The sequence below is a fragment of the Hyperolius riggenbachi genome, chromosome 2 (assembly GCF_040937935.1).
Source record: "Hyperolius riggenbachi isolate aHypRig1 chromosome 2, aHypRig1.pri, whole genome shotgun sequence".
NCBI lineage: Eukaryota > Metazoa > Chordata > Amphibia > Anura > Hyperoliidae > Hyperolius > Hyperolius riggenbachi.
This window is the reverse complement of record NC_090647.1, coordinates 288,427,218-288,450,739: the sequence shown is the minus strand read 5'-3', so window position 1 is coordinate 288,450,739 and position 23,522 is coordinate 288,427,218. Positions and strand designations below refer to the sequence as shown.

Sequence of the window (23,522 nt, the reverse complement as noted above, 5' to 3'; positions counted from 1 at the left end):
GATAAATAGTGGGCAAAATGTTGGGAATTATTATTTAATAATAAACATCTTTTGCTAAATGACATCTGATAAAAATTTCCAACTTGACAGGTTTTATAGTTGCTATTACTCATTTTTTATTTTCGGGGAAAAAATAAACGCTCAATTTCCTACCAATATAATCATATAAATGAAAAAACGATAACTTTACTGTATCGTCCTATGTGTAGCTAACACAATAGACATAAAAGTACCCAGAACTCAAATGTCTGTTTGAGCAAATGGAGATTCCACTTTCATCTTAAAATTTTAATAGTTATAGATAAAATGTTAAAAATGATTTTTCCATGTAAAACTGCAGCAGGTTAGAAATTTCCAAAACTGACAGTAAACACAAACAAGAGAAATGATTTCTCCTATGATGCATCACTGCTGAATATGCAAATCATACTTTGTTGTTCCTGTAAGCGAACCGCACCTCCAGAACTGCTGGAATGCAATGATGTGTTAGCTTGTTAATTGTACAGCACCATACTAATCCAACATGCATACAGACTGTTTTGGATTGGTTGATCCTCATCAGTGCATGGCATGGATTTAGGCTAGGTCCACACTAGACACAGTTGCAGGACGGACACTGCAGTCCGGATCAGGGGAAGATTAGGGGAAGTACCTCCGTACTGCAAACTGATGAAGGTGCATCAGTTTTGCATCAGTTTTGCATCAGTTTCCGTTCAGTTTTTCTCTGACAGAAAACGTCTCTATCATTAGGAAGGAGTGGGAGGATTTTTTTGGGCCAATCATAAAGCTCAGGCTATCCGTTTTCACATCAGTTTTTTGCCTGTGGAGCTGGAGTTGCGTTTTCTCATTGCTTTTCACTACCCCTGCGTGTATCCGTGGTCCTGATCCGTTGCGTGAAAATGCAGCAGGTCCGGACCCTCCGTTCAGGTTTTGAAAACGGGTCCCCGCAAACGCAGACGGATCCGTTTTTTACTTGGGTGAGGCTGGCTGCTATTTTAAACATTAGTATCCGGGACTCCGTTTTTCATCAGGTTTGAAAAACGCAGCCACGGATACGTTTCCGGACCTAGTGTGGACCAGCTCTAATTTAGCTCTATGTAGTAGGACTTGAAACACCCAGAGGTACAGATTCTTTGTTTAGAGTACTGTGTCTATGAAACTTCCACCCTGCTGCAATTAGCTACCTAAGACTTTATGACATAAGTCTTTGTTACTCATTTTTAATAGCTGGATTAATCCATGACTGGCATCAAACCATGGCACTCCTATCCCCTACTTTTGTTTGGTACACTGTAAAATGGCTGTATTTTAAATGCACAGTGCTTTAAAGCAACGTAATCAAGCTCAGATAATGTTTGCTATTGATGCTTTGAATATATAAAGTTGAACTAAAAATATTTTGCACCAATAGTGGAATTTTCTTTTGAAGGTCCCTAATTGATCACCAACAGCATTTTGATCAGTGTTATACACTGTTAAAGGGGCACTACAGTGAGAAACTGTAAAATTTAAAATATGTGCAAGCATAGACAAATAAGAAGTACTTTTCTTCCAGAGTAAAATGAGCCATAAATTACTTTTCTCCTATAATGCTATCACTTACAGTAGGAGGTAGAAATCTGACAGAAGTCACAGGTTTTGGACTAGTCCATCTTTTCATAGGGGATTCTAAGCAAGGCTTTTATTCTTTATAAAGATGTTCCCTAAAAGAGTTTAAACAATGATAGTAAGCCTCTGGCAGGGTCCTCCACTCCCTAGTGTAATCTACAGGATCATGTGCTCCTGTCCTATGTCAGCCTGTACTCGTATTACTGGGCCTACCTAACCAGCCCATATTGCATGATCATGTATTTTGTACAATTTGCATGTATAACTTTGTTCTATGTGTATAACCCTATGTATGTCATCCTTGTATCATTGTATATATTTATTGTCCAGCGCTGCGTAATATGTTGGCGTTTTATAAATACAATAAATAATAATAATAATAATAATGATTCTGGCCAGCTTCCCTGCTTCCTACACAGTTTTTTGGCAGTTGGACAGAGCAACTGCCATTCACTAAGTGCTTTTGAAAATAAATATATCCCTGAGAATCCCCTATAAAGAGATGGACTAGTCCAAAACCTGTCACTTCTGTCAGATTTCTACTACCTACTGTAAGTGACAGCAACATAGGAGAAAAGTAATTTATGGCTCATTTTACTTTGGAAAAAATGTACTTCTTATTTGTATATGTTTGCACATACAGTATGTTAGATTTTACAGTTTTTCGCTGTAGTGCCCCTTTAACGAAATTTTATTACATTTCCTCCCAACACCTTCTCTGCTAACAGAAAGCACATGTGTAACGTCATCAATGCTGAAAGTGACAAAAAGTGAAAAAAAAATGTATGATATAATGCATTGTATGTGTAGTACAGATAATTAACAGAACATTAGTAGCAAAGAAAAGAGTCTCATATTTTTATTTTCAGTTATATAGTTGTTTTTCTAGAACGTTGCATCATTCTCTAATATTTGCAGTTTACAAACTACATTCTGTATTTTAAACTATGAAACAGAGCAGAGCTAATGACTCTTTGAACGTTCCTGCAGTAAAACCTTAAACAAACAAGCAAAAGTAAGAGACAGGTTGAAATAAGTGCTTCAGAAAACAGCACTATAGCCGACCAAGGTTGGTTGGAAAGCTTAGCAAAGCTCTATTGCTCTTCTAGATAAAACTGAAGGTTTTTTTTTTACTCTTTCTGTACTGGAAACAATATTAGACTCATATCTGTGCTACTAATGTTCTATTTCTTAGCAGTACTACACATGCAAATCGTTATCTCATACGTTTTATTTTCACTTCAGATTTCCTTTAAGGGTAGTTACAACCCTTACAATCAGTTCCCTTAAATGTGCTAGCATCATACATCACTTCCACATGTAAAGAACCTTGCAATATTTATTTCAGTAGGATATCTGCATACTATAGCCACTATATACAGATCATGCAAATGATGTCCAGTTACCATTAATTCCACTGGGTCATTAGGTCATCAATGGCATAACCATAAAATAATTCAGCAAACATCTAAAATGTTAGTTGCTTTCCTTTAGGCTACCCATAGAACTAAATGGGCTCTAGTAAATATTATTTTCTGGCTTATTTCCGCTATGTTCTGAATTAATGATGCTACTAAAGCATTACTTTGCAAGTAAAAATAAAATGCCCATAAAATAAAGAATTTCAATATTTGTTCTTATTGAAATAGTGCTCAAGTAAGGAGTTTCCCGGCACTGCATCCCCTGCAGAAATGCACACAATAAAAGTGTTTTATTACATTAATTACGTATAAAGTTCTGAAGCAGTTACTCTGCATAAACATAATCATAAGTGATCAGCTCTGTACCGCCTGAGAGTAACTGTGTCTTTCACAATCAGTGTACATGGGAATCCTGCTTTCTTAAAACGTATATTAGTATGTGAGAAAGCCAGTGCATAGGCTAAATCCGGATGCGTTTTATTTATTAGTTTTAATTGTATTAAATTGATTTTTATAAATGTAGTATTTTTTCAAACACAATAAATTAAATATGAATGTTCTATTTTTGGGGCTTCAAATAGTGGTTTAATTGGCAAGTGTTTTTCCCTTTAAAAAAATATTCTAAAACTATTGTGAAGTAAAGATTAGATTCAAAAATAGTGAGCTCGGGGCTTCATTATCAGCCACAACATCTGTAAGCATAGAAAGGAAATATTTCATAATATTTAATAGATTGAATTTTTAATTAATATAACAAATATACACATAAACAATATAAAGCTATATATTAAAAAAACTGGCAAACATGGCTGGGTAGTGGCTGAATAGTGTAATGGAAAGTTCCTATTCAGTAAGGAGTCCTTGGGCTAGACTCTCTAACACTGCTATTGTCCACTGAGCGCGTCCTAGTTTTCATCTTCTCTTTAAAATAACTTTTCAGCACTTTGCAACTCAAAAAAGTACCAAAAAGTAGGTGAAAAAGATAAACTGTGAAAATATCAGCTAGGAGAAAACTTAGGAGAAAATGGAATTGGATCAGGCCCTATGGCCCCTTTTCAATTAACTTTTCCTCCTAAGAGATGCTTTCACAAGTTGCCAATAAAATGTACTTTAAGCCCACATTAAGCAAGAAAATACTCAAAATGATTTTAATATTAAGTTTTCACCTACTTTTGGTACTTTTCCAGTTGCAAAGTGCTGAGAAAGTATTTTAAAGCGAATTAAAAAATATCTTATAGTAGAAAACTCAAGAGAAAAAGTTAATTGAATAAGGGCCTATGATTCAAATTCTTTAAAGAATGAAAAGTACTATGAGCTAATACAAAGGGTAGGGAGAAACATTTAATGCTAGGTACACACTATGAAATTTTTCTGGCAGATTTATTGTCAGATCGATTATTTCCAACATGTCCGATCTGATTTCCGATAGAAGTGAATGGAAAACAGTGGGAAGTTAATCAGAAAATGAACAAAAATCGAATCAGACTTGTTGGAAATAATCGATCTGACAGTTAATCTGCCAGAAAATCTCATAGTCATCCTTGCATTCAGTTGTTTGGCTGAAGTGCAGAATTAATGCCTTACCGGTTCTCCCTTATCTCCATTTGGGCCGGGATGTCCTCGTTCTCCTTGCATACCCTTGAAATAGGATAGTTAAAATAAAAAAACAAAGTTACACTTAGTCTTTGCTATACACTGGGAGTCAGACAGTGAGGTGCACTGGGGTCCATTTCCCAGCGTTTAGGACAAAAGCAATACTTACCTCTTTTATCAGGTAGATTTAAGGGTAATTTTTTATGACTAAATAGTATTTTTTAATGAAAGCACTGTTAAAAATTCCCAGACGATGCATGTCTTCCACATATGCCAAATACACTTGTTTAGGAACATTAAATGCTTGCACTCTGTACAGACTCTGAAGTTTGATGGAAGATAATTTTGTCATCGCTCCGGATGTCAACTCTTGTTGATTACTTGCAGAATTCAAATGCTACAATTGTACCTAAACTAACTGTGTACATAGCGATGGGTATTAGATGAAACCCAAAAGGATTATCATACAGTTACACAGGTGAATAAAACACAACAAAAATAGTTATAAACAGCACTGGTTATAATCGACAAATAAATAAAAGGGAATGTATCAGGCTGCAGTTACTTATGTTCAGTCTTAGCTTTTATTGTTTTTGCATCTAAGCTATCTGATGCACAATACACAAAATGTAGAGCCAATCATTTGGAAAATTTGTGGAGGCTATAAATTTGATTTTTTATTGAGCAACATCTTTTAGTACTTGGCATTTGCCAAAACTCTAAAATCCTGAGAGAAACTTTGCCTGACTAACTGGCTAAGACATTAAGAATGGCAGCAACAGCAGCCATTAGCAAAACATGTCTGCACAATACAAACCCTTGTAATACAGCATAGTAAGAAGTACACCAAAGCTGGCAGGGCAGGTGGAACCCGCTCACCAAAAGCAGCATGGAAAACACAGCTTGGTTAGCAGTTGTGAATAGGACAAGTAGACATTGGGCTCACACACAAGACATAAGGACAAGATGGTTCTCATAGATTATGAACACAACACATAAGACGGTGGTATACATTTGGGATGATAGACCCAACAGAGAATGAAACCCAGTAGATAACCAGCCACCAAGGCAATGGTGGGTTATATAAGAGGCACAAGGTCTAAAATATCTCCTGCAATCAAAGTGCCCACAGATCTGACCCATCCTACCTTTGATCATATTCTGAACAGAGCTCTGACATGTTACAGATTTCATGAACCTTTCTGGATATTTCTACTTAACATTTAATTGTATATTAGAAATATTAAGGTTTTTTTGTCCCCATGTAGTAAGATGGAAGACCTGGCTTACTAACTTTATTTTGTTTTGTTTTTTAAATAATATTGGCCTGTATAGGGTTGACTCACAATGGTAATGTCTGTGAAGGCATATTTTGACTCACTCATACTGGCAAAGTTTTTCATTCATTTTGAATATGATGTTGTGGATAAATGAACACGTGTGCTGGAACAAAGCATTTAGTAACACATTCAAATTAGCTGAATAAATATAGACAGATTTGTACAATTCAAGGATGCGGTTGATGGGTGGGTGGTTTGGGAGGGGACCGTGTGGGAGATGTGCCTTCACGGGGCTTCCCTGTAAAAGATGTACCGTATTTTTCGGAATATAAGACGCACCGGAGTATAAGACGCACCCAGTTTTTGAGCAAGGAAATTAAGAAAAAAAAGATTTTGAGCAGGAAATTAAGAAAAAATAAAGATTCTGAGCCAAATAGTGTTTTAAAACATTTTATCTCAACTATATAAAGTGACCAGCAGCATTAAGAACCATATTGGAACCTGTCATGAAGACATTTTTATAACAACCACTTAAAATGAACAGCAGTATTAAGATCCATCACAAAAGTGTGTAAAAAACAGTAGAAACTTCAGTAACAAAACAAGAAACTTTTGAAGTTAATGTTAAGTGGTCTTCTTGTTTTAGGTGAACCCCACAAATTCCTCCTCATCACTGGTGTCGGAGTTTAAGAAACTCATATCCACACAGTCACTTGCTGCACTTTCATCACTACTGGTATCCTTCTCATCACAACTGGTATCCTCATACAGGATACCGTCCTCAGATCCATCCAAGGCATTACTGATGCCACATTTTTTAAATGATCGGATGACCGTTTCGACCTTTACCGAGTCCCAGGATGTTTTCACCCACTCACACACTTGGGTGATAGTGGGCCTTTTCATGCGGCCTGTGGGTGTCAGGTCATGGTTCCCAGCAGCCATCCAGTTGTTCCACTGTTCGCGCATGAACACTTTAAATGGCTTGTTCATTGATACATCAAGGGGTTGCAGCTGGCTAGTCAGACCACCAGGAATTACAGCAATGTGCGTTTTTACCTCTTTAAACCTCTTTTTTGTATTCTCTGTGATATGTGCTCTGAATTGGTCAAGCACCAATAAGGACGGTTTCTTCAGAAGCCCACCAGGACGTTTGGCCCACACTCTTTCAATCCAAAGTCGCATTCCATTTTCGTCCATCCACCCTTTGTCATGAACGTGTACATAAACTCCCCTTGGAATCGCTTCTTTAGGAAATGTTTTCCTTTTGAAGATTATCATTGGTGGCAGTTTGGTACCATCGGCACAGCAGGACAACACAACTGTGTAATGGGTCTTCTCATGTCCTGAGGTCTTTACAGTTATGGTTTTAGCACCTTTTGTGTCTACAGTTCTGTTGGATGGCACATCAAAAGTTAGTGGGACTTCGTCCATATTTCCAATTTGGCTCAATTCAAAATTATTTTTCTTTCTCGCATTAATGACAAATGCTTGAAAAGATGTAAGCTTAGCTTCATATTCCTTGGGCATTTTTTGTGCTATTCTTGTTTTTGTGCGCATAGCAAGTCCACATCGCTTCATGAACCTGTAGCACCACGACGGTGATCCAGTAAAGTCCTGAAGGTTTTTCTCCGCAGCAACACGTTTGGCCTCATAAATGACCATTTTAGTAGAGACTGCAATGCCATTCTCCCGGTGACGTGTTATCCACTCTTTCATCTCCACCTCTAACTGTGGCCACTTTGCAGCTTGCCCACGGAAATTGTGCTTGGTTTTATCAAACTTTAGCAGCTGCTCCTCCTGTTTCCTCCACTCTCTAATCATTTTTTCCGTTGGAGGTGGCCCAAAGTGTCTCTCCGCTGCCCTGTTTCCATGCTCCTTTGCATACTTCACTACTTCCAGTTTATAAGGAATTCTGTATGCTAGTCTCTTTTGCTTGGACATCTTTGTACCAGCACGTAGAATCACAGTAGGAGATGGTACTGGTATCTTTCTGCAAGTAATGAAAGAACTGTCAATTCCAGTAATACTGATTTGTTCTTCATATCCCCCAATATTCCATCAGGTGCTGTCATATCCCCCAATATATCATCAGGTGCTGTCATATCCCCCAATATATCATCAGGTGCTGTCATAGCCCCCAATATTTCATCAGGTGCTGTCATACCCCCCAATATTTCATCAGGTGCTGTCATATCCCCATATTCCATCAGGTGCTGTCATACCCCCCAATATTTCATCAGGTGCTGTCATATCCCCATATTCCATCAGGTGCTGTCATAGCCCCCAATATTTCATCAGGTGCTGTCATGCCCCCCAATATTTCATCAGGTGCTGTCATATCCCCATATTCCATCAGGTGCTGTCATACCCCCCAATATTTCATCAGGTGCTGTCATATCCCCATATTCCATCAGGTGCTGTCATAGCCCCCAATATTTCATCAGGTGCTGTCATACCCCCCAATATTTCATCAGGTGCTGTCATGCCCCCCAATATTTCATCAGGTGCTGTCATATCCCCATATTCCATCAGGTGCTGTCATACCCCCCAATATTTCATCAGGTGCTGTCATATCCCCATATTCCATCAGGTGCTGTCATAGCCCCCAATATTTCATCAGGTGCTGTCATACCCCCCAATATTTCATCAGGTGCTGTCATACCCCCCAATATTTCATCAGGTGCTGTCATAGCCCCCAATATTTCATCAGGTGCTGTCATACCCCCCAATATTTCATCAGGTGCTGTCATACCCCCCAATATTTCATCAGGTGCTGTCATATCCCCATATTCCATCAGGTGCTGTCATACCCCCCAATATTTCATCAGGTGCTGTCATACCCCCCAATATTTCATCAGGTGCTGTCATAGACCCCAATATTTCATCAGGTGCTGTCATCCCCTCCATATTACTCTGGGCCTGTGTGGATTAAAGAACCTGTGAGAACTATGGTGTATAAGCTGCTGCCTGTTTACTGAGGGAAACTGAGGTTTGCTTTCCATCCAGGCTGCACAGAAATATGCATGCTTGCTGTGTACAGTACCATAGTGTCCAGAACCTTCCTCCCCTCCCCCCCCCTGAATTCACACACTGATCATGGGACAGTACTGTACTTAGTGCCCAGGACCTCCCCCTCCTGAATTCATACATTGATTACCGTACTGATTATGGTACAATACAGTACTTATAAGTTATAGGGTCCAGAACCTTCCTCCCTCCTTTCTCCCCCCACCCTGAATTCACATTCATATGACACAGCTACCAGTAACAGTATCCACTTTGATTGATTGAGTGCAGTGAATATGAGGATACTGTTACGGTAGGTTATGCCCCTCAATATCTATTACAGTGGTACAGTACTTCTGTACCTGTGTCTTCTCAATCGAGCTGCCGCTGCAATGATGCGGCTCAGTATGACGTTTTGGAGGCAGGGAATGTTCAGCGGGAGCCTGTACAGTGATTGGAGGGGGCGGAGCTTCAGCCTCTTCATTGTCCAATAGGTGGAGGAGCTTGGAGCTGTGAATGGAGACCCGGGAGGTTTGACTAGTGAACCAGATACCAATACCCCGCAAGGAGCTGATCACTTGCTGGAGCCGATTCCTGCACAACACAAAGAGTCAACCATTCGACTCTCTGTGCAGAACGGATCTCTGCCAGGATTGGCAATCACGGATCACAAGGAGCCGTGCACCTAGCTTTCTGGAGCCGATTCCTGCACAACAGAGTCAACCATCCGACTCTCTGCGCAGCGCGGATCTCCGTGATGCTAGCTGTAAATGGAGACCCGGGAGGTTAGACAGTGAACCGGACACTTGCTGGAGCCGATTCCTGCACAACACAGAGTCAACCATTCGACTCTCTGCGCGGCGCGGATCTCCGCGATGCTAGCTGTAAATGGAGACCCGGGAGGTTAGACAGTGAACCGGACACTTGCTGGAGCCGATTCCTGCACAACACAGAGTCAACCATTCGACTCTCTGCGCGGCGCGGATCTCTGCCAGGATTGCCAATCGTGGATCACAAGGAGCCCTGCCCCCATGCAGAGAGACCACCCAACTTAAGAGCCCCCCGCACAGAGAGCGCCGATCTGTGCAAGAAGACCACCCGGACAGCACAGCGCTCTGCTGTGAAAAGCCCTGCAGATCAACATAGAGAGCCCCGATCTGTGCAAGGAGACCACCCGGACAGCACAGCGCTCTGCTGTGGAAAGCCCTGCACCGATACCCGCTATGGAGCCGATCCCGGAGCCCTACATGGAGACCACTTCAATGCCGCTCAGAGACCCCCGCACAGATCGCATTATTGAGCTCTACAAGCTGACAAGCAGCCTGACACTTCCGCAGAGCCCAACAAGCAGGTAACTTTAACATCATTTCTGTGCATTTTTTTTTTATCCTTTGGAATATAAGACGCACTCATTTTCCCCCCCCTCTTTTGAGGGAGAAAAAGTGCGTCTTATATTCCGAAAAATACGGTAATCTACGATTACCTCCAACCGAAGCCTCCCACCAGAATGCTACCTAATTTATGCAATTCCTGCTAGATTTGGTACGGCAGGCAAAGGGTGTATGACAGTACACCTGATTGGCTGACTGGCGCCTGCTGACCAAATAAAGGTAGGATATTGCTTTCACTGGGAATGAGCAAATTGTGTGTTTTGTAGCATTGTACAATGTCAGAACTAACTAAAGGCCAGCAATAAGCAGTTGTTAAAGAACCACAATCACAAAAATCATAACATTTAAAATACATGTAATCACATACAAATAAGAAGTTCATTTCTTCCAGAGTAAAATGCAATATAAATTACTGTTCTCCTATCTTGCTGACACAATAGGCAGTAAAAATCTGACAAGTTTTAAACTAACCCTTCTCCTAATGGAGGGGTTCTCATGGTTTTCTTTCTTTTCAGAAGAGCACTTGGTGAATAGCAGTTGCTCCATCTAACTGACAAAATGCAGGGAGGTTGGCCAGCAACTTTGTATAAATACTTTTCAGGGAGTGTCTTTATAAAGAATGAAGGCCATGCTGAGAATCCCCCATGAAGAGATGGACTAGTTCAAAACCTGTTAATTGTGTCTGATTTTTACTACCTACTGTAAGTGACTGACAGCAACATTGGAGAAAAGTAATTTATGGCTCATTTTACTCTGGGAGCAATGTACTTCTTATTTGTATGTTTTTACATGTATTTTAAAGTTTACTTTTATTTTTCACAATAGCGGTCCTTTAACCACTTCCCAACTGAGGGGTTTTACCCCCTGACCACCAGAGCAATTTTCACCTTTCAGCGCTCCTTCCATTCATTCGTCTATAATTTTATCATTACTTATCGCAATGAAATGAACTATATCTTGTTTTTTTCGCCACCAATTAGGCTTTCTTTAGGTGGGACATTATGCCAAGAATAATTTTATTCTAAATGTGTTTTAATGGGAAAATAGGAAAAAATGTGGGAAAAAATTTATTATTTTTCAGTTTTCGGCCTTTATAGTTTTTAAATAATGCATGCTACTGTAATTAAAACCCATTAAATGTATATGCCTATTTATCCCGGTTATAAAACCGTTTAAATTATGTCCCTATCACAATGTTTGCCGCCAATATTTTAGTTGGAAATAAAGGTGCATTTTTTTCAGTTTTGCGTCCATCCCTAATTACAAGCCCATAGTTTATAAAGTAACAGTGTTATACCCTCTTGACATAAATATTTAAAAAGTTCAGTCCCTAAGGTAACTATTTATGTATTTTTTTTAAATTGTAAATTTTTTTATTTTTTTTTTAATTACAAAAAAAAAAAATTGGGGAGTGTGGGAGGTAAAGAGTTCATTTTTTGTGTAAAACAAGTTTATTTGTGTGTAAAAAATGGTTAGGGTGTAGTTTTACTATTTGGCCACAAGATGGCAACATTACCAATTTGTTTCATGCGACCTGCAAGCGTCCTTCCGGACGCTTGCAGGAAGTAGAAAGAGGCTGGGACTTTGTTATTTTTTCACAATGATCGCGCTGCTCAGCCGAGCGGCAGCAGATCATTGCGGGGCTTAGATCAACGAACGGGAATGGATTTTCCCGTTCGTTGATCTCTGGGCGAGCGGGCGGCGGCGTGTTTACTAGCGGCGGGCGGCATGTTTACGAGCGGGAGCGCAGACAGCGGCGGGAGTGCGCAGAGTACGGATTTCTCCATCCCTGGGGGTGAAAGGATGGAAAAAGGGGCGGAGAAATCCGTACGCGCGGGGGTAAAGTGGTTAAATCATTTTACAACTACGCTGTGCATCTATCATGTAATCTTAGTTTATTTTTTCCAATTTATAATCAATACATTAAAAGAAAAATGGCAACAACACAGGGACTGGTTACAACCAGAAAAATACTTGTGAGCATGGAAGCCCTGCTTACCTAACCATTGTGCTGTGCGTGTTAACATTAGGAACTGCCTTGTGGGAAATCGGAAAAGCCACAGCACCATGGCCAAAGCTCATGACAACAGAAACTCTTCAAACATCCTCCTAAAGGACCTTGGTGCTCCCACACAATACACCCTTAATTGGCATACATTTGAAAACAGCGCAGGTAGACTTGGGCGCAGGATACAGCCGGTATATAGCTGATCCTGCTTCTGCACAAGTCCGGGCCGTGTTAATTACTATTCCTCCTCCTGGCCGCCACGGATAGTGGGGGAATGATATAATTCGGCTTTCAGCGATTGCTGGAGGCAGAATTATTGTCTTTTTTAAGCAACTTCGGCTCCGTCTTGTGACGGCGCCGACGTTACTCACTGAGCACTGTGTGATTTGATACCTATAAGAGTCTATGGTGGCGCTGGCTGCGCCCAAATCTAGCAGCGCTGAAAAGCACTGCTCCGCTTAATTGGTGTAGCCTGCAGGATCATTGCTATTTAAACTTCCTGATTGTTATCAGGCCCTACACCTAGACACTGCTCTGGAGGAGGAATACTCTACATAGTATTATGAAAAATATTTTAGACAAAAAAAAAATAGGAAAAGGAAACTTTTGCAGTACGGGATGTGACAGCTACACAGCATGAGCAGCACCTTGTAAAACATCTCTTCTGTGGTAACTGAGCAAATACGCTCAGATAGCCATATCATATTACAAGTACAGAGGAAGTCAAATTTTGTGAATTAAGAGGCCGGCATGTGGTGATCTGTGGTAATAAATGTGCAGGTTACCATATCCAGACAAAACCTTTGTGTATCAACCACTTTTATATGGAAGAATTTTCAAGTGAGATTTCTATTACAGCTGTAAGCTACATGTTCTATTTATTTTACCAGTAGCCCACAATTATATTGTCCAGTGTAATTGTATTTATTTATTTTTTGTTTTACATATCTTCTACTTGCTGGACCTGTGTATACATTTTCCTATTCAAGCCTATATAGTATTTTGGAAATGGAGAATTAGGGGTAGGTTGAGGAGGATTTCAGATACAGAAGGCGGGAATCTAGGCACACAAAAGTGGAAATTGTCTCACAGGTGATAAGACTTTGGGCACACAAGGGGTGAAGTCTGAAGTTACATCAGGTGTGGAACAAGAGGTAGGCTTATTGGCACAGCACTGGTGAGGTTATGTGGCACATGAGGTTGAGGGTAAGGGGATCATTGAAGCGAGCAAGTGGGAGGAGGGTTTCATTCTTACAGGTAGTCCGGGGGAGCCAGGAGAGCCTGGAAAACCTGGGGGCCCCTGAGGGAAAAAATAGGGGTATCACAATCCAAGAGCCACTGCCAGTAGGAGGAGGAACAAGAACACCCTGTATCCAAAAGAGTAAGACAACCTGACCCTTTGGAGAAAGCAGCATCAATGTTATTATCAACACAGTCAAAACAATGAAATAATGAAGGCTGAACATTTGCTTTAATTAATCTTTCAGCATAGTATTGTAAAAATAGAGAGATTTTCTTTCCATTATCTTAGATATGAAAATAGAAAATCTCATTAATTTATACTGTAATAAAAAAAGGGTTATTTTTCTAAAGAAACCTGACATTTGCACAGACCATATCACATTGAAAGAATCCAGATCCATTACATCCATGTAATCATCCACTTAAGTGTAAATCGAATAGTTTGATAAAAACTTAAAACTGCCCATGCTGTAATGGGAACCACTAAAGGCTGACTTCCTGATAAAATGTTTAAAAATACATTCTAGGATTTTTTTATATATCTAGACCAGGTGCAGCAACTACACCAGTCATGTAGGTTACTGTGCAAACATTATCTTTAGATTATATTATATTATTTTATTTCGTTCAGGTATGTCTTTTTAGAATTGCATTTCATAGAAGACAGAGGAATGCAATTAACTTTTTGTCCTGAGTTTTCTCCTAGGAGATAATTTTTCATCTTCTATTTAAAATAATTAATTCAGCACTTTGCCACTGAAAAAGTACCAAAAAATAGGTGACAAAGTACTGTAAAATTATTTTCGGCATTTTCCTGCTTGCTGGGGGTTGAAAAGGCATTTTATTGACAATTTTGAAAATATCACCTAGGACAGTGATCAGAAAACTTGGCTCTCCAGCTGTTAAGGAACTACAATTCCCACAATGCATTGCGGGAGTCTGACAGCCACTGTCATGATTCATAAAGGCAAATGCATTGTGGGACTTGTGGTTCCTTAAAGAGGAGCTGTTAGGTATAAGGTCTCAGAGAAAATAAACACATATATCAGTAGCTAAATATAGGCTGTACTTACATTACATATGCATTTCACTGTCCACGTTTGGATTTCACAGAATTTTTATATAGTATATGCAGAGAATGATGCTCCTGACAGCTCATGGCAGGTTCCATGTTTGTCTGTCTCCTATGAAGCCAAATGTGTCGTCATGTCCTCCCTGCTTCCTGATCACAGAAAAGCTCGTACTGAATAACACTAGTGTGCAGTGAATATTAATTAGCCATGTGGCTAGGAACAATAGCGGACTCCTGCAGTGTACTCTGCTGGGAGATTTATCAGTGCTGTGCTCTGGACTGAGTTACATGCTATTCTTACTTGACCCTGTAACTTCTCATTAGCAGCCGAGGGGAGAGCCCCAGAATGCTTTGCAGTATGGTATGCGGCTTGCGTCTTCTTAAGAGCTTGGGAATAACAGCTTTGCTGATAAGCACACATCAAATGTAAGAGAGATTTTTATCTTCAGTAATGCCTTTTTGGCTTCCTTCTAAACTGTTTAACACAGGAGAATAGAGGTTTAAATTAGCTTTTGTAGCCTGACAGTTACTCTTTAACAGCTGGAGAGCCAAGTTTGCAGATCACTGACCTAGGAGAAAACTAAGGACAAAAAAGTTAATTGCATATGGGCCAGAGGGCCCGATCCAATTCACTTTTTTTCCTAAGTTTTCTACAACGTGATATTCACACTTTATCGATAAAATACCTTTTAAGCCACCACCAAGAAAGATAATACTCAGATTAATTTTGAAAGCATTTTGTCACCTACTTTTTTGTAACTTTTGCAGAGTGCTGAAAAAATAGTTTAAACAGAGATGAAAAATCGTCTCCTAGGAGAAAACTTAAAAAAAAATGATTTGAAAAAGAGCCACAGTGTCAAGAGCTTGCAGCCTCCTTTTTCTACTGCCTCCCTCCAACCTTCCCATAATGAGGATCACATCAGAGACATTATTGGAAGGTGTGAGACGGGTGCAGGCTCTACAGACCTTACCACCAATGAGAGCCTGTAGACCTTCAGATCTTTATATTAAAAAAAACTAAAAAAATAGCAATTTTGTTACATCATTTCAATTCACATTTTCTACAGTTAAATTTCTGTAAAAATGAATAAAAACATACCTGAACTAGGGGTTTAAAGTCAGAATGTTATGCTATAGATGCTATATCATTAAAAAATTAAGTTTGAATTAATGCCTGTCATTCAGTTTACTGTCAGAAGAACACAGTAGAAATGAGCCACTTACCATCGGTCCAGGAGAGCCAGGAAATCCTCTTGGTCCTGGAGGTCCCTGAAGAGACAAAACATGAAGGATACTTGAATGACACTAGACAAGCATGGTCCTAAAGGACGGGGCAGGGGAGGGAATTTTCTTACATCTAGTCCAGGGACTCCTGGTATTCCCTGTGTACCTGCACATCCACGGTCTGGTTCATCTCCCTAGAAAATAAAAATAGTGAAATGATGTGAGATATGTTGGAAGAACACTTATCAAGACTAAAACACATGCAAGGAAGGACAACAGCAGCTGTGGCTAAGAGAAAACTCACCACTTCATCTGTTTGACACTACAAATAAGAAAAAAAAAGGAATTTAGGAAACAATTACAAACTTTTACAGCAAACATAAAAAAGCAAACAAAAAAACAGAGACACGGCACATCATGGAATTAATTTGATTAATAAACATTGAAAAAAGTCGGTGGACAGTCCAGACCAGATGACAAATATTTAAAGTTACTGCACTAGTGATAGAACAAAGAACTCACAGAGACATAGCTGCACTAGTGCTGGAACAAAGAACTCACAGAAACATATAAGGACTACATATAAGGACACCATAAAACTTACAGCTTATATAGATTTTGTTCTAAATGATATACTCCATGGCCAACAAAATAGAAACCCTTGTACATTGCTGGACTACTTCTGTCCCTGGTAACAGTTGAAACACTTCATGATTGTAATGTCACAAGATTGGCATTGGAGAGAGTTGCAGCTAAATATGATATAATTGCTTTGGAGTGATGCTTAATTTTATAACTGCTGCTTCCAAGAGCATCCCAAAGGTCCCTCTCAGAGTCAGAGTGATCTAAAATTGTTATCAATATTTTGTCATAATGCTATACATGGAAAAGAAACACCCCTCACCACTCTGCCACTGACACCCGGACCAGGTCCGCTGGCAGCCAGGCCACATAAGCAATATAGAGAAATGGAGAGATCTGCTCAACAGGTGCAATAAAAGTCTGATTTTTATTGAAGAAATATGCGGCTGATATAAAATAAAATATAAATAAAATAAATATAAAATAAAAATCAGACTTTTATTGCACCTGTCATAATGTCATAACTTTTGGCATAATGCACCCATTTTAACATACTATATATGGGACATGGTGGTACAATTAGAACCAATGTGTTGTTGGCTGTCAAGAGTCCTGTGCTAAGGTTCCTTAGCAAACTGTAAATACTTTTAGTAGTTAATCATGGAAAGGAGATATAAACTTCATTGCCATCTGCTGTAACACTGTGTACAGCGAATAAGCAACACTGACTGAATTATTTCATAAATTGTGTTGTCAGTTCATGCTTTGCACAACTTAAACATTGCTTCTTTGAAAATCCCCAAATCTTTGGTTTTGGCAATGATCAGTTCCTCCCTTCTTAGCAGCAAAAATCACACATTTTCAAAGTTCATGAAGGTGTTCTTAAATATCGTCCTCAACCATCTGTAAATTAAGTAATTCAAAGTAATTAAAGTTGCTATTGCATTCCTCTCCTTAAACATTTCCACTTACTTTGCCTGCAGAGACAGCGTTTCTATTTTCTATCTGGCCACCAAGTTCAAACATTTTAAAGTGTTAGCATACTTATACTTAAATGTGGTTAAATCTCATAGTATGGGTCTCTCATCAATGATCAATATGCTAGCATTATTGCTTTAACCTTATCTTATGACTTCAGCAGGTCACCCTAGTGTAATGAATCTGAAAATAGACTAGACATCCTAACCTACTCTATTGCTCTCAGACTTCCCAAGCTCATTTGTTACATTTTGTGTTTAAATGAAGCCTCAGCTGAAATGTAATACCTAATACCTACCTGGTCATTATTTTGGTTATTGGGACACTCAATGGCTCCTTCTTGTGACCAGTCTCTCCATTGTGCTCCTGCGTAGCCCCTGTTGTGTCCATTCCATGTACCATCTTTGTGCATGCTCCCACACCACTGTGCACAGAAGCCTCTGGGGGAGTGTGCTGGGCATGCACAGTTATTACTGTTTCCAGACTGCACATGCCCAAGATGCTCTTAGCCATGGTGGTGTGCACAGTCATTCAGCAATGTGATTCACAAGGACGCATTCAATGGACAGGGCATGTGCCCCACATATGTAAAGGGGGCTACAGCAGCAGTACGGAGAGGAGAGGGGGCCACCGAGTTTCTGAGCAGGTACAGTAGCTGTACACCACATTCCAAATTATTATGCAAATTATATTTTTTTATATTTGATGCAAGTGGCAGTCAGCATATTTTTTTTAACTTCCTAATGATAACATTATGTTTTTCAAAAACAAAAAATGTAAAATGCACTGTCCTATTTAATGAAACTCAAAAGCTATTTCAACCAAAAACATCTTGACAGTTCAAGTTACATATTAACAAAAGAACCCTTATTTGATAACAGCTTCACAATTCTTTCATCCATTGAACTTGACAGTATTTGGAGAGTTTCTGTATGAATTACTTTTCAGGATATCTGAAAAGCCTCCCAGAGCTGTTTGGATGTAAACTGCCTCCCACCCTCATAGATCTTTTGCTTGAGGATGCTCCAAAGGTTCTCAATAGGATCGAGGTCAGGAGAGATCGGGGTCTACACCATGCGTTTCTCTCCTTTTATGCTGATAGCAGCCAATGATGCTGATGTATAACTTGCAGCATGAGATGTTGCATTGCCATGCATGAAGATGATTTTGTCAGGGGAAGCACAGCTCTTCTTTTTGAACCATGGAAGAAAGTGTCAGTCAGGACCTCAAAATACTTTTCAGAGGCTGCTTTCACACCTTCAATGACCCTAAAAGGGCAGACTAGCTCTCTTCCCATGATTCCAGCTCAAAACATGACTTCCTTACTGACGTCACAACCTTGTTGGGACATCGTGACCGTCCACCAACCATCCACCACTCCATCCATCTGGACCATCCAGGGTTGCTTGGTGCTCATCAGTAAACAAGATTGTTTGAAGATTAGTCTATAGTTCTGGTCCGACTGCAGCCATCGAAAAAGCAGACCTTAGACCCAAATTATTCAGTGAGTTAACCCAAAGAGGAGCCACAAATATTTTAATATGACAATAATCGTGCTTAAGTTTTCATGAAATATCTAAAGTTTTCATACCTTGTCCAAGGCATTCAACTACTTCATGCTTTTTGGCAGCAGAAAGTTCATTTCCTTTCCCATATTGCTTGATGGTGGTCTGATTAATGGGGCACTATGGCGAACATTATGCTGTTCCATTATCCCCACGTCGGTTATTTATTATGGACAGAATAAATTTCACCAGAGTAGTTGTTATAAAAAGTAGCTCTTAACACTAATTCTGCCCTCCCAAAGAGCTGAGCTGTCATTACCATACTCTAAGCCTCTGGCTTCACTGCTAGCAGACACTCTAACAGCTAATTATAGAGGCTGGCTGACACACTACAGAGCTGCTTTTGTTTTCAAATGTAACTAGCTAAATAAATTAACAGGCTGCTAAGTAAGTATTTAGCAGCCTGTTTATTTTTTTTAATTAGCTAGTTAACATATGAAAAGCAACAGCATGGGTCTCTGTCCTGTGTGAGTTATAAATCAGCTTTGTAGAGTGTCTGTGGAGAGCAGTCCAACACTTTGTTATCAGGGATATCTGATGTAATGTCGCTGCTAAGCTGTTTGGAGGAGTAAAGCGGTGTTAGGAGATATTTTTATTAACACAAACTCTATGGTAAAATGTATGCTGTCCATATTAAATAACTGATGTGGGGATAATGGGACAGCATAATTTTCGCCATAGTGCCCCTTTAATAATGTGGAAATAAAAAAGGGGGAGTAAGGCCAGCACCAAACACCAGTTATAAGGTAATGGTGGTAATGGCAGAACCAGATCTACAACAATAGATACACACCACATAGGAACATAGGAAAGGTAGAGGGCTGTACTATCCCGTCCATCCGCTCCGTAAGCTCCATTGTTGCTCGCTCGTCCTCCACTCCCCTCTCCTCTCCTTACACCATGGGCATTACTGCCCCGCTCATCACTTGGCTATTTTCTTGCTGTTACACAGCACTCACTAGCACTAGATATTTGCTGGGTTCCTGTTTTCTTCTTTACCCAGTCTTGCTAATCTTTGCCTCAATTCTATGCACTATGCATTGGTTTCACCTCAACTCTTTTCACGATCAGATTACACGGTTTGCATATTTCCACTATTTATGGATTCCATGTTGATTGAGAAGTTATTGTGCCATTATTTACCTGTAATATTTTATATATTTGGGGACATTGAGCATTTTTTCATGACTTATTCTGATGTCTGCTTACATTATCATACCACAATACTTTTGCACTACCTGTTGTGGTTTGATCATTATCCTTTATTATTATTGTTTGACAACCATGTCACTGTTACCACCCGTTACTTGCATTTTAACTGTTTTTAATTGTCCTAACTGATTTTGTGGTATTGAATAGAGATGGATTATTTTGCTTACATTTATGAGTGGTGCGGTTGTGTTCAGATCTACCTTTCCTATGTGGTGTGTACCTTTAATAATGTGGATCAGCCTTCTTTAGTAGTTTTTCCTTTAAATGGGCTCACCTGGCAAACCAATTCTCACAGGTGTCTGAGATTGATTTCAGTGATAAAAAGAGCCCTGAGACACAATTCCATCCATGAGTTTCATTGAAAAACAAAATATTTTATCTTTATAACACTTAAAAACATTTTGGATAATAATTTGGAATGTGGTGTAATTTGTACATCTATTTTCTCCTCAGGTAGTCTGTAGGTGCAGATAATGATATTAGTGTCCACAGACAGAATAATGAAGATCAGAGGGACACTTAACAAGTATTTAAAGTTACCCTGTAAAGGAAAAAAAGTGCTCCTAGTGGGTATTTACCTCAGGAGGGAGACTCTGGTTCCTAAAGAGCCTTTCCCCGTCCTCCTCAGCGGAGGGGATGCAGAGGTGGGACCCCCAAAACGTCTGCTTGTTGGTGATGCACACAGGTGCACAGGCTTTCTGCTAGGGCTCCAGCAGACATAACCGAGCCCAGTTGGATCCACTCTACTGCGCATGCCATCTGCACTTGCACAGCAGAGGGAACCCAATCAGGCTTGGCTATTTCCACCGCAGCCCAAGCGGGAAGCCGCTAGTACACATGTGCAAGCAGGCCACTGTTATTATTTTGGTTAGGGGGTGACAGTGCTGGATTGGGCTGGCTGTGGAGAATGAGGAAAGCTTCATTATGATCCAGAGGCTTCCCCCACCCAAGGTGAGTATCTGTTTTTGTTATTATTTTTTAAATTGCAGTCTCTTTAAGACATTTGAACTCCGCTGCAGTATGAGTACACTAACACTTTAAATACAATAAATTCAGAATCAGACAGCATGCAAACTTTTAAGAGAAGTAGGAAAAGACAAAAACCAAAAAGGTAATGTGCTGTTCCAGTACTCTACATTTCTGTGTTAAGTTGTTAGATACCCCATTTAACACATTTATGAAAAGCATGTTTTATAGACAAAATGCAGCATCAGGGAGGGACACATTGAAACACAACCACACTTTACTGTCTAAACCTCACATTAAAACTGTACAAAACCACAAAGCTTTACCAGTGTTCTCTCTTTGGCAATACACTGTATCACATTGTTAATTCTCAATGGTTTGTATCTTTTTTTTAAATAAGATAACACCAACCATTGGGCCTCTTTCACAAGGGAGCTGAAACGGGTGAATTTACCACCAGTCAGCTGCTCCCGTGCGCTAGCTGAGGGCTAGCTAGTACTTGGCATGTTAGTAGGAATGGGTGGTAACTGTATGTATCAGATGAACTAAGCTAAATTACTCTGCTTGGATGCTGGGGTCTGCTTCAGCTACATCCTCTCAGGTTAATAAGATTGATGTGCCAGTACTGCAATTTCAAGTATTTTTGACTATGTGCTTAACCATAGGATAACGACATGTATGAATATGCATTGGCTAAATTTGTTTGCCAACATATCCAAGCAACATCAAATAAAACAAATAATACAATGCTAGGCCATCTACAGCTGCTTCTATCACCTTCTAACTAGATAACCTGTTGCTTTAAAATATTGCTTGCTAAGTAAAATGCCAATAAAGAGCGCTACATAGCTGGGCATCATGGAGTGCTGATCATATAATGTGTTGTCCTTGTCATCCATGCAATCACTTTGACCAACAAACACATCTGAGCCATTCAGCTAAACAGAGACACATAAATGCCAACATAGCACTCATGCTTTTCAGACATTTGTTTTTTGTCTTCATACCCTCTCACAGTCCTCTCCGCCGGGAATGCCAGGCTGTCCTTGCTCTCCCTTCTCTCCTTTCATGGCGCTGGGAGTTTTCTGCATATTGGCACAGTCCCCACAAATACTCTGTATGAAGTAGGGGGATATTAGAAAAACTAGTTCACCCCCACATAGTGGCTTGTCGAATGTTCCAAGGATTTTCCACTAGATACATAAACTTCAAAAAAACGGGCTACTAAAATAAATTAAACCTTTTATGTAGTCTCACATAGTTTTTCTCAATCCCTATGACATCCTCACCTTCAGGATATCAATGTTTCCTTCTGCAGCCAGGGGTCCCTGAAAAAGAAAAACACATGGATGTAAGAAACTGGTAATTGGAACAGAAGTAAATAAGCGTAAGACACTGGTAATCGGTAACGGGATCATATGGGACACACATAATTGCACAGGGACCCTGCAAAGCGAAATGACAAGATAACGACACCAGAAAAGGGGAAGGAAAGTGTGCACATATCACGGTTTCTCAACTTTCTTTGTGTAACAAGGATTAGGGGTACATGTAGAGAGCGTGGCACTGACACACAGCAGAAGCACACCAGCGCTCTATACCTACCAGATCTCCTGGCACTCCAGGTGGTCCTGGCATACCATTGTGTCCGGGCAAACCCTACAGTCAAGGAAGAAATCTGGGGCTAAGGCATATGCTGGAGTCTCCATCATCTGCACTGTGTTTCTTGCATCCACTTATTGAACTACCAATACCAAGACCTCAGTGCTAACAGGATACACAGTACAGAAATGTTACTCAGCCCCTACATGATAGATGACTACCATTGCTTTGTAGTGTACTTATTTCAACAATTTACCTCCCTCCATAATGCAGTTATACAGGTTAAGCTAATGCTCATTAAGAATACATACACAAAGATGTTACTAAATCCCTTGTATTCTGCTATATTACGTGCGTCAGAAGCTATTTTCTCATCTGCCCAACCAGCCGGACATTAAAGGTAGCCATACATCAGGCGATGATGGGCAGATTCGACCAAGAGACAAATCTCTCTCTGATCGAATCTGATCGAAGAGACATCTGACAGCTGCCCATACACCGCAGGCTGATGCTCGATCAATTTCAGCATGAAATCTCTCGGGAATAGGATGAGTCTCTCGTGTCTTTCACCTCGCCGCTGTTCCCCTAGATCAAAAATGTGCATGCGTGTGTGCATTTATACATTACCTGTCCTGTGTCATGGTGCCCGTCCGTCTTCCGAATCCACCACTCTTGCATTAGCCCTATACACGCTGCCAGTGTGGCAAATGTATGATGTCACACATGCGCCACATGCTATGCACCGGCTGCGTGTATACTGCTTATGGAA

At 40.0% G+C, this 23,522-nt stretch overlaps 1 protein-coding gene across 1 annotated transcript in view; it reads right to left on the bottom strand.

Annotated features, from left to right (window-relative positions):
* Positions 1–23,522, bottom strand: part of COL16A1 (collagen type XVI alpha 1 chain) — a 296,365-nt gene that overhangs the window by 37,825 nt on the left and 235,018 nt on the right. Inside the window, exons 43-50 of the mRNA XM_068266105.1 lie at positions 22,757–22,810; positions 22,441–22,479; positions 22,159–22,266; positions 16,153–16,170; positions 15,980–16,042; positions 15,849–15,893; positions 13,566–13,610; positions 4,614–4,667 (exon numbers count right to left, since the gene is read on the bottom strand). Of these exons, the coding sequence (XP_068122206.1) occupies positions 4,614–4,667; positions 13,566–13,610; positions 15,849–15,893; positions 15,980–16,042; positions 16,153–16,170; positions 22,159–22,266; positions 22,441–22,479; positions 22,757–22,810 (426 nt within the window). The remainder of the gene's footprint in view (positions 1–4,613; positions 4,668–13,565; positions 13,611–15,848; positions 15,894–15,979; positions 16,043–16,152; positions 16,171–22,158; positions 22,267–22,440; positions 22,480–22,756; positions 22,811–23,522) is intronic.